We start from the raw sequence: 12,236 nt of genomic DNA on the forward strand, positions 1-12,236 counted from the left end.
AAAGACAGCAAATGAAATCCGACAAGTAATCAAGAACACTGAGATCATGCTCCACAACAATGACGTAGCTGGAAGAAAGAAAATACTGTTAGTAGCTAATTTTTCTAAAAAATATATATCAGAAGTTGGAAAAACCAAACCTATTAGGCCTCAGTAGAGAACGAACAACTTGAGCAGCTTTGAGTCTTTGCTTAACATCGAGGTAACTAGATGGTTCATCAAACATGTAAATCTCTGCATGTTGTATGGCAACAACAGCGATTGCAAACCTCTGCAGCTCACCACCAGATAAATTCTCAACATCACGGTCAATGACCTGGTTCAGCTCCAGATCAGCACAGAGCTCTGCCTTCTTACCTCTCTCATCCTTCTGGTCAAGGACCTCTCCAACATTGCCTCGAACAGCTTTTGGGATGTGGTCAACATATTGAGGCTTTATAATGGCCTGCCATGCACATGATATCAGAACTATTGAGCTGCTTGAACCATTAAATAATACCTAGCTACGTCATGGAGACAAATAATACGATCAGTTTCAATTATACCTTTAGATTATCTTCAAGAATACGGGTGAAGTAGTTCTGAAGTTCTGACCCACGGAAGTGAGTCAAGATTTCTTGCCAGTCTGGAGGACTCTGTTCAAGAGGAAACATAAGAATACATCGACTAGGAAAGAGACGCAATCTCGAATACATAAATATAGAAATTCAAGAGAGGCTATTACAGTGAAACGGCCCAAATTAGGTTTGAGCTTTCCAGCCAAAATTTTCAGAGCAGTTGATTTTCCAATACCATTTGTTCCAACCAACCCTAGCACCTGCCCCGGCCTTGGAACTGGGAGCCTAGAAGTAATGACAGAGATTTAATTGTCTAAACTAGAAGAGGGGTCAATATTCCAGGAAAAGAATAGCTAAACAAACCTGTGCAACTTAAAAGTGTTTGGCCCATAACGATGGGTAGTATCTTTCTCCAAGTCTCTCGGAAGATTGATAATCTGAATGGCTTCAAATGGGCATTTCTGTAATTGTGCAACAGCAGAGAACATTTAGCATCCCAGTTTTGGAAACATTTCCAAAAGGCAAATTTGATACTGTAAAGAGCCTATGCATACATACCTTCACACAAATACCGCAACCAATGCATAACTCCTCTGAGATAAAAGCAAGCTTGGAACCAACAGTCACCTCAATACAAAGTTTCCCTAAGATAAAGGCAAGTTGATACATCAGTGGCAACGAAATTTGTAAAGTTACAACAAAAACTTCAAGTAAGAACGACAAGCTAACGAATCCTCTCTGTACTAATTCGTGAGACACACATGACATAGCCAATCAACTATAGTACAGTGATAATAAATAACTCTTACTATACGCAAGACCATAAATTCATATTTGGACAAGAATATAGACCTGTCTTGACCACAGGACAACTCTTCTTGCACTCTTGGCGACATTTCTTTGGCTTGCAACGGTCTGAACTCACAATAGCAATACGTGTCAATCGATCTGCCATCTCTCAAGGGATCTACAAAATACATGAAATCTATAGTTTAACTGCCTGAGGAAGATGCAACATATGTATACACAATATGATAGAAAAAAAATACAAAATTGGTAGTCTGCACAAACCATTTGCCACCACTATGATAACTAGTATAACTATTATTAGAAAATCTACCAAAATGGAGACATCACGCTTAGGAAAAGGCACGAAATGAAACTACATAGGAAACAATTATAGAGCTAACTTGATTACCCCAAGATAATAATAATAACAATCCTGAAAGGATTAATTGACATGCAAAAAAAATTAGAATCAAGATAACCTTAAACTCAAGCTTGGAAAGCACAAATTCAATACTTGGAATAAAAGGGTGAATCGAATTTATAAAGAAAAAGTGTGAATATGAATTGTAAAATTCGCCCACATATATCTATACAACACACAAAGTTAGACACTTTCAATACAATCAAGAGATAGAAAACAACAAATCCAAACACTTTCAATACAATTCCAGATGTAAGAACTCATACTCATCTGATAAGTAAATCGAGAACAAAACAAAAAGAAAAGAACACCCAAAACTTGTAAATCGGTGACATATCGGAAAATCACCTGAAATGAAATCCAAATCTCCAATCGAAGAAGAAAAGGATATAAATATAAGTACCTGATTTGATTGAAATCGAGGGTAGAGGTTTGATTGAAATGAAAAAGCGTGTGCCGATTCTTCTAAGGAGCCAGCGGAGAGCACACGCACCTGAGAGTTACGCTTTTGCCCAAAATGAAGCAAAAAAATAGCTGAAATTTAGGGTTTTCTGAATTATCTGTTTTAGTTTGACCCGGTTCGCTTTTATTTGGGCTTGGGTCGGTTACTTTCTTTATTTGTGGTGTCGGAAAGGGAAAGCCCCTTCACATGTAATAATAATATTTGAATGTGTTGTGTTGTGTTTTACTTTTACACAAAACTTGTCAAAATCTTCCAACTTTTACAGTTTCTTTACTGTTGAGGAAAGTTTTTTTTTCTTTTTTCTAGTCCTAGGCGTTCGGTTTAACTGGGTTATTCGGGTAGAGTTGTTCGGTTTAAGGAAAATTTAGTTTTTAAAAAATCCCACCGAGTAGACCTGAAAAAAATTCGGTTCGGGTCAGTTCGAAAGTCGGTTTATTCTATATAGTTTTATCTGTTCATTTGGGTTAACAAAAATTATTAATCATAACTCATATATTGAGTTAATCAAAATGATCTCTATAAAATTGAATAAGTCAAAAAATTGTTCTTAGTAAAAGTGAAATCTCTAATCAGTCAAAAAAACATTATTGCACGACCTTGTCACAAGGTCCTTGTGTTTTTGTCTCGTTATTGCATAGAATAAAGTTGGCTAACTCTCTCTTGACACGTGTATTTTCCTAAAAAATGAAAAAAAAAACAATTAAAAACATCTCACTCGCCCCGTCTCATCTTCTCCCTTGACGAGAGATCGTGAGAAAACAAAACTGAAAAATCGTTTGTGAAGCAAATCTAAAGACGGAAAGTGACAAATCTTAATACCAAAGCGGCGCACTCAACAAAATCAAAGTTCAGAAGCTCTAAATCTCCTTTCAACCAATTTCGTCAGCCACAGGATCATAACATCTTAAGTCAACCCAAATTACCATTTTCACCAGATTCGTTAGAAACAATATCCTAACCTCAAAACTCAACTCTATTAGTCTCCACTGTTCTCGTAATCGTTTTTTTGCAAATTTGCAAATTTTAACTGCCTTTTTTAGGTCACTACACTTCTCACTATCTTAGCAACAACACATCCATCTGACCATACATCCGTTGGTTTACCCAGCTTACCGTACGTTACTAAGGTTTAAAGTATTGTTATCCAGTTAGAGCGGGTGCGAATTAAGAGTATTTCATCCAATTTGGCATTTGCCGTAACGTATTCGTCTATGTGTAGACCATATATCCGTTAGTTTGTCTCCTCCTCCATATTGTTCTCATTTTTCTATTTCTTTGGTCTCAAAGGTGGAATTTTTCTCTGACGATTTCAACGTTCCAACTTTAAAAAGTGATTCAGGCCATGATTGGTGACCCATTTTTAAAACTTTAAAAATGTTTAAAGCATTGTTAGCCAATTTTTTGCCAATCAGATTTTTTTGGCTTTTATTTTTTTCAAAGTTTTAAAAGTCACTTTTTTTTTTCTCTTTTTTGGAATATACCTTTGGAGAAGGGAACCATGGAAACGTGAAGTAGATGCTGTTGTTAATTCGACAAATGAGGTAAGGTGTGTTCATGATATTAGCATTTCAGAAAACGATGATACTATGTTAGTGGATGGTTTAGCTTAGTACTAATATACAATCTTAGAATTTAAAGGCTGATTAGAGACAAGGATTAGTGGAAGAAGTTGGTAAAAGGCCCCGAGTCCCCGATCATTGAAGAAAAAATAAAAATAAGGTTGGCGATAAGTGAATTCTAGACTTGATGCCCAACCAACTCTAAACTCGAGGCATCACTAAAACATTAGTTACAAACGGAGTTGATAAGTAAAAGAGAGAATACGTAATCGATTCCAATTTTAAATGATCTCCCTTCAAAAAAAAAAAACCCAAAACTTTAAAATAGAAAACGGTCGTAGATATACTAAAACCATCGTGCTTGTTATCTTGTTAATTGTAAACTCTAAAAAAATATAATTTTGATTTCTTTTTGTCGTATGCCATCAAATATGTCTATAGTTGAATCGTGCTGATTTGGTTGATTTTATATATTCATATCTCATTGAATAAAAGAGCACGTTTGTTAAGTGGACATATGAATAATCGTCGATGTTTTGATACACGAGATATTGGAAAAAATTTGACGCTTATATTAACAAAGTTGAGAACCTTTTTTCTAATATATAACTATCATTGTAAACCTTTTTTTCCTTAAAGTACTAATCTATTATGTTTTCTCTCCCAAACCTTAGTTGAGGAAACTGTAACCAAAACATGTTGCTGCCATCATTCATCGTGAGGAAGTAAAAGAGATTAAGCATATCTGTTGATATTTTTGTTGCCCGTGTTATATGTTGTGTTGCGGTCGACTAATAAGAAGGAGAATCTAGATTGTTCTCTGGAAGGGGCATTCGAACAGAGATGAGGGAAGTTGTAAACTTGTAATAATCAAGTTTTGGTGAATTCATGTGAGACGGAGAGTGAAAGTTGTGAGGAGAGGTTGGGGAAACTGCTGACGAGTTATTCAATGGCTGTGCAATCCTCGATGATGGGAGAGTATTGAAGCTAAGGTTTAGCGGCAAAGGGATGTGAGAAAATAAAGAATGTATCTGTTGAAAAAGTGGAAGTAGGTATCAACAAATTATGGTTTCGGCTTCATCAATCTAGATCGCAAAAGTCAAAGAGTTCGCCCTAGCCTTCTTTCTCTCTGGCACAACCACAGAAATCTGCTCCTCTGGCGGCGTCGAGTCTGATCGGCGTCGCTGGAACTTTGATTCTTCATCTCCACGGTCTCCTCTTCCCATGTAGCCTACATATCTCTAGTTTCAGTTCTATCGGCGGCCTGCCGAGATTCCAGATCTCGTCTCCGCTCTTGCGACAGCTTCAACCACCTTCTCCTACTCCGTATCTGGGTACTCCTCTCGGTGAATCCATCACATCGAGCTTCCACCCCCAGTTTCCTGCTAGAGAGATCCATCAGGGTTCCTCTAGGCCCGGTTCTCGTCCGCCTCACCACCCCATTAAGCCATCAAATTTAACACCTTACCGCTCCTTGTATCCAGATCCTCTCACCAAGTATTTTGCTTGGCTGCAGCTGGACGGAAACTCTGTTTTGACGCCGGCACCGGTGAACCGCTTGACAAAGAAAACCTTCGTCGTGGTGACCTCTGCTTCTCTCTTGAGAACTCTTTATCCCAGGTTATCTCTCCACTCATATTCTCAAATCCTGGAAGATAGTTTAGGATGGATAAACTATGAGTCATCCCTGACCCGGAAAAACCTTAGACCCACTAATTTTAATCCCTTAGCAAGCCCATATCGTGTAATGTCTTTGTATCCTGCTTGGTCAAGACGAGTTACTCTCGGTAGCAGATCCTTAGACATCTCGACTGTGTTTGAATCTTTCTTGCGTCAAGGCCATTTAAAGAGCTTGTTTTGGAGTCTTGCAATGCTGCTCGTTGATAATGTTTCTGACCTGCCAATTGGTTTATCCCTATTGCTTGCTCTCCCTGATCCCCTAGCATACATATTACCAATAGCTCCACTGATCCAGTGTCAACTTGTAACCAAGTCTAGTCTGAAGTCCACTCTTCCTTTGTCTAGTTAATGGTTGTTTAGTTTAAGAATTCCGCTAGTCCGAAGACTGCTAGCGAACCTTAACCATCAACTGCTGCTAGTTTGGTCCAAGAGTCTTTTAAGAACCCTGTTACTTGAATTGCTTAAGGATGACCCCATAGAAGGAGATAGTTTGTTGAAGATTGGCATTATGCCCCACCTCTACGGAGTGGGGGTTACCTCTGCTTCATCAACCTCTTCTTTCTCCCTTACCGTCTGATTATGATCTCTATTTGGTTCTGCATCAACTTTTTGAAGTCCTCTCAGATAAGCCTGAAGATATGCGGCATTATGATCTCTGCTAAAAACAGCAGTGGTTACTGTAATATCCCCAAGCTACCCTCACCCAAGCGCATAGCTGCAACCACCATTGTTATGATCGATCTGCAGAGCAACACCACCTTTGCTCACCCCCTTGGCAAAGTTCTTACAAGAGTTTCAGCCTTGGTCTTTCCTTTGCCAATTAGTCTTTGTTTCAAGACAATGGCCAGTTTCCCTTCCCTTGACCTGCTCATGGAAGATACATCGATATGCCTTGATCTCACAGGTTCCAAAAAGCTGTCAAGCATTTGGTCCACATAGCTCTCAAGCACCTAATATTTGTTGTCCCTATCTATCTCTATTGCTTTGATGTATTAATTTCTGGGAAACCCTTCTTATGTTATCCCTTAAACTAGCTCCTTTCCCTTGTACGTTACTATTTCTTTAATGAATGATAATATATGTTTGCCAAAAAAAAAAAAAAAGGTATCAGCAGATTATTTGTAATTTATACTGATATATTAGGCACGCAAGAGAATAAAATTATATGGGCGAAAGATACATGTTTTAGAGGTGACCTTAGGGATTTTATTTCTGTGCCTTTTTCTTCGTTTGTGTTCTTCAGTCTTCACATCCTACATTCTTCTCATAATTCTACTATATTAATTGGGAAGCACAAATATAAAACTAATCTTAAAATGTGTAAAAATTACATTCAATTACCATTCTACATTCTTTTCATAATTAAATAATTAAAACCATTTGTTCTCATTAAAATATCACTTTTTCATTGAGGTGAGAAATCCTCTAATAGTTTTTATGTTTTTACAGCGTGTCGCCGCTGTTGATAATCTTCAATTGGATATGTTATATAGCATATGTTGTCCTCTTTTAATCTTTCAACTAGGATCTACCCGTGGTACACCACGGGCGATTATTTTTGCTTTTTTTTTTTGTAAAATTATCATATAGTTTTTTTTGACAATATTATCAAATAGTTATTTTTTTGTCAACAAAATACAACATTATCAAATAGTTAGTTTAGTTAAATTCTCATTTTTGTTTTGTAGTTTTGGAAGAATTATAGATGTTATGGTGCTATCTACACATTATTGTATTCATGATCCTTCTTCTATTTTTTTTTTATTGTTAGATAAGACTAACTATATTTATTTACAAAACTTTAATTATATTTTACAAAAAATATATCTTTTACAAAACAATATATATTTTTTTATATTTTGTTTCACAATATATATTTTTTATATTTTTTGATAAGACTAACTATATATATTTAGTTATATTTTTTTTATATTGTTTGATAAGACTAAATATTATATTGTTTGTAAAACTTTCATTTTTTTTGCAATCTATCTTATTTTGAACACAAAATATAAAGCATCAAATTTCTATGTATTTGTCACTATATAGTTTGGATCAAATGAAATTTAATATGTTTAAGACCTATTAGATTAATTGTGAGTTAAGGTAAATATATAATATTGCAGTAAGAAATACTGAAATTATTTTAATATTATTTTTTTCGAGTTCAGATCTCCGACATAACCGAGAAAAAAATCGAGTAAGTGGAATATTTGTTTTCTTTTCAATTTCGATTAATTTCGAAAGTATTGCTTGACAATTTCGTTTCTCTTCTTAAAATTGGAGTATTTGCGTCTGTAATTTATTCTTCGAACTTTGATTTTGCAACTCATTGACCTTGTCTGCACTCCAATGGGGAGACTTAAAGAAGGTGCTGAAGTCGTTCTCTTTACTCAGGTTTGTTCTCGTTCTTAATTTCTTTTTTTAAGAAGTAGATTATTACTATTGTTAATTCAATTAACAATACCGCTTTAAATTTTAGGGAGCCGCAGAAGAAATCGATGTTATATACTTAGCATCGTCATGTTCCTGACTTATGTTTCTTGGTGAAACATAGTCTTCTTAAAGCTATAGAGATGAAGGTAATTTTGAGTTAATTTTTGGAAATTAGCCAAGGATAAGTAGCTTGAATCGGAAACAAGGTCACTCTGTTAATGAATGCCATCTTATATATATGGTTGGTTGGTCGATATTGATCATAAGTATGAGTCAGCTAGAAATTCTCAATGAACTTCTACTCACCAACATGCAGTTTGTTGACATAGCGGTTCACCAAGTCCTTATTCAGTGTAGCATGGATTTAACATGCTCTACTATTAAAAGGATGTTAGGAACTAACGAATTCAAAGGTGATATTAACCTTTTCATCAAAGAAAATACATTCAAGAGTCTCGTCCAGTTGCTATACTGGCGCCATGAATGGAGAACTTTCACCTGAATTCTCCTAGCGGTTTTGTAAGTACAGACGTCTCTCAAGTAAGCAAATGAATTCGCCATATCAGATTATTAAGTTTTCGTTTGGGTGTGGTGGTGCTTGTATTGGGTGGTGAATGACACATATATATACTTTTCAAGGTTGTAGATAGGGTTTTCACATATTGAGTGGTATAGAATCAAGAAGTATATGTTTTACGATTTTGTTTATTTTGATTTAGGTAATATTGTTAATGCATATTCTTATCTTGACTCTACTAGGATTATTTATGTTTATATATAGAAAAAGTTGTAAATCATATGTATTGTAAAATTGATACTGGGGTTAATAGTGCATATATTACGCTAATAAAAGCTTTGCAAATTTGTATTTGATTTTTCTATCTTAATTAGATATTACCTAACATGTAACTGTTTTTAATTAGTTGCTATATTACAGGATCAACTGATACGTACAAACCAAATCAGGATATTCTGCGAATAAGAGGATCAATTTTGCAAAAGAAGTAATCGCACATGTCTTTGGAAGGATCCGATTTGTGCAATTGGTTTTGATTTTTTTTTAAAACCCGACCCGAATAAGAGAAAAAGAAGGTGGCACACATTTGTACTTCAAAAATGTTAAGATAGATTTGCCGTTGTGATTATATCATTTTTATTGCAACATCGTTAGCATTCAAAATTTGATATATTGGAAAAAACTAAAGCTAAAGAAAGATATTTGTCAATTTTTTAAAAAAAAAGAAAGTCCTTAAAAGGTTATCAAGTTTATCCTCTAATATACAAATGGACAATTGAGTTCGGGGAAGATTAAATAATTAATTAAATAAATATTTCTAATTCAAAAAACGAAAATAGGGAAAACATCAAATAAAATAAATTGTAGAAAAATAAAAAAAACTGTTAGAATCAAAACTAATTTGTATTTAAAAAAACTAACACATAAGATTTTTTTTATATGTTAGTTATATCTTTTTACTTACTTCACAACTATAGCAAAGATTTCACAAAGGTTTAAATAATTTTATTCATTACATGCAAATGTTTTATTGACAGGTTTTCAATAAAAATTTTTAAAATACAAAAAGTACAATATAAGCAACAAATTTTTAATTACAAACCATTATAAATAATATAATAACAAAATAAATTATTACAAATTTTCATTAAAAATTTTCAGTCCACGGTTTTCCGCGGGATAATACCTAGTTAAATAATTAAAACCATTTGTTCTCATTAAAATGTCACTTTTTAATTGAGGTGAGGAATCCTCTTATAGTTTTTATGTTTTTACAGCGTGTCGCCGGTGTTGATAATCTTCAATTGGATATATTATACAGCATATGTTGTCCTCTCTTAAATCTTTCAATTTCCCGTTATGATTATATCATTTTTATTGCAACATTGTTAGCATTCAAAATTTGATATATCGGAAAAACTAAAGCCAAAGAAAGATATTTGTCAATTTTTTTTTTTTAAAAGAAAGTCCTTAAAAGGTTATCAAGTTTATCCTCTAATATACAAATGGACAATTGAGTTCGGGGAAGATATTTTGGGTTCGAGTTTTCTGTTTGGAAACATAGCATCCGCTCTGGTATATTTAGCTTTCCAGTTGCCTTAGGTTAGACATTCACCCGAATTGAATATTCTTGGATTATACTCAAAACTGTACCTTGAAATATATTTTGGTTTTGCATCAGTTTTGATATACTTTTTAAAATCCGAACCAAAGTAAAAAAATCTGAGATCAATCCAAATTCAATGAAAAAAATAAAATCAACCCAAATTGTTAATAACGTACCAAACTAAATAAAGTGAATGTAACCATTAACAGAAAGAAAACCAAAATTATCCAATCAAACTGAAAACATAAAAAAAAAACCATTGCAAACACTAAAACACTAAGTTCTTTTTGTTTTTGAACAAACAAACACTAAGTTCAAGGAATCAAGTGTTACAAACGAAAGAAAAGAGTTTTACTAAAACATGATTTGTTAATGTTAAGTATTTAAAGTTTTTACTTTCCTGGACGCACGGGTCGACCTCCCAGTAAAATATAAAAGCAAAAAAAGAGAAGAAGAACAAGAGCAGCACTGAGAAAAAGATACAAGGTCAGTATCTACATTAGCATAAAAACTTTTGAGTGCTTCACCAACATAAGGTTATCAAACACAAGAGATACTTAAAAAAAAAGAAGAACCAAACACAAACTGTCATTAAAATATCAAAACATAGATAGTTTCAAAGGACCTGCTTATTGAGAGATTAAAGAAACCTCTTCTGCAGAGACCATAAAAGGTTTTTAATACTAGCACTCTCCAAATTATTCCTCAACCAGCAATCTCTAAACCGACATAGTTAAAATGATATATATATGTTTGGAGGGGAGATTATTAGGAACATCGGTCAGGTAATAAGACTATACTGGAGGAGAGGACAATAGGGACGTTTTTGAGATTACTTCCACTTCTTGAATTTGCCTCCTCCTCCGAACATACCATGTTTCCCGTGCTTTCCATGCTTGAACTTTCCTCCATGCTTGAATTTGCCTCCATGCTTTCCGTGCTTGAACTTACCATGACCATGACCACCAAAGCCATGAGCAGGGCCATGGCCGTAACCTCCATGTCCTACATGCCCTGCATGCCCGTAAGGGTTGTGAGAGGCATGACCAACGTGGTGAGATCCATAGGCTGCTGCGGCTGCACCAGCTGCGCCAGCTATCAAGCCTCCGATTCCACCACCAGAATGTCCTGATGAAGCAAGGAAAAAGTATTATTACATGGAGAACCACGAAGTTGTTCATGTGACAATCACAAACAATTACAAAAATGCACTTCTACTTAGATCAATAAGGTCAAAACATCAATGTATATCTGAATGGCACTCCAAAAACACCAACGAAGCAGAAGAAATAGAGTAGACTCATCCATCCTTATCTTTTGCACAGAACACAATAGCAATTAAGAAACAATGATCCTGTTATCAATTCAAACTTAACAATACTTAGCAGGCTGATAATCCAACAAATCACAAGGCCAGTTTATATCTTTTACACAGAAAAGAGCAACATTTACAAACTATTGTCCTATTATCATTCAAGCTTATACACTCTTCCAAAGGTTGCTAACCCAGCAAAATCCAAGGACAATCTTTATCTTTTGCATAGAAAACAGAAATATTTTCGAATTCTTGTCCTATCATCATTCAAATGTAATAATAGGTAGAAGATTAATAATCCAATCAAGCTACAAGGAGTTAGCTTTTTGCACAGAAACCATCAACGTTTACAAACTATTAACCTATCATTCTTCAAACTATACACAAACCAACAGAGCTTCATAATACCCCCAAAAAAAAAAACCTACAAAGGAGAGATCTTTAACGGGATCATACCTGAATGGTGAGCTCCAGGTGCAGGGTAGCCTGCAGGAGGATAACCTCCTTGTGCAGGAGGATAACCACCAGGTGCGGGAGGGTAAGCACCAGGAGGATATCCAGCAGGTGGATAGCCTCCAGCTGGAGGATACCCTTGTGGTGGGTAACCTTGTGGCGGATACCCACCTTGACCGGGTGGGTAATGATGTCCTCCTCCTGGGAAACCATGAAACCCTTTCTCTTGCTCATCATGATGCTTGTCTTTACCACCTCCCATTGTTAATATTCAATTCAGAAAAATATAACCTACAAATAGAGTTTGTGATACATCATTAGGGTCAAAGATCAAGCAAATTTAAACACTTGTTAGCTTCAAAAACAAATCTGATACATAATCACGGATCAAAACCAGAGTACATCTTAAGAATGGCCATCAACAAAAAAAAAAAAAAAAA

At 35.0% G+C, this 12,236-nt stretch overlaps 2 protein-coding genes across 3 annotated transcripts in view; both read right to left on the reverse strand.

Annotated features, from left to right (window-relative positions):
- The window catches only part of LOC104720243 (ABC transporter E family member 2-like), a 5,294-nt gene extending 2,988 nt beyond the window's left edge, over nt 1-2,306 (reverse strand). The window contains exons 1-8 of the mRNA XM_019230697.1: nt 2,171-2,306; nt 1,410-1,524; nt 1,116-1,201; nt 921-1,018; nt 725-842; nt 546-635; nt 141-445; nt 7-68 (exon numbers count right to left, since the gene is read on the reverse strand). Of these exons, the coding sequence (XP_019086242.1) occupies nt 7-68; nt 141-445; nt 546-635; nt 725-842; nt 921-1,018; nt 1,116-1,201; nt 1,410-1,512 (862 nt within the window). The 5' untranslated portion in view covers nt 1,513-1,524; nt 2,171-2,306. The remainder of the gene's footprint in view (nt 1-6; nt 69-140; nt 446-545; nt 636-724; nt 843-920; nt 1,019-1,115; nt 1,202-1,409; nt 1,525-2,170) is intronic.
- Nucleotides 10,505-12,236, reverse strand: part of LOC104718393 (glycine-rich protein A3-like) — a 6,292-nt gene continuing 4,560 nt past the window's right edge. The window contains exons 3-4 of one of the 2 annotated variants that reach the window (XM_010436131.2): nt 11,800-11,916; nt 10,505-11,156 (exon numbers count right to left, since the gene is read on the reverse strand). In XM_010436131.2, coding sequence (XP_010434433.1) covers nt 10,861-11,156; nt 11,800-11,916 — 413 coding nt within the window. In that variant the 3' untranslated portion in view covers nt 10,505-10,860. Of the gene's footprint in view, nt 11,157-11,799; nt 12,217-12,236 lie in introns of those variants that run through there. The other variant, XM_010436132.2, reaches the window with a different exon arrangement.

Source organism: Camelina sativa, chromosome 10 (genome assembly GCF_000633955.1).
Source record: "Camelina sativa cultivar DH55 chromosome 10, Cs, whole genome shotgun sequence".
In the NCBI taxonomy this organism is placed as follows: Eukaryota; Viridiplantae; Streptophyta; class Magnoliopsida; order Brassicales; family Brassicaceae; genus Camelina; species Camelina sativa.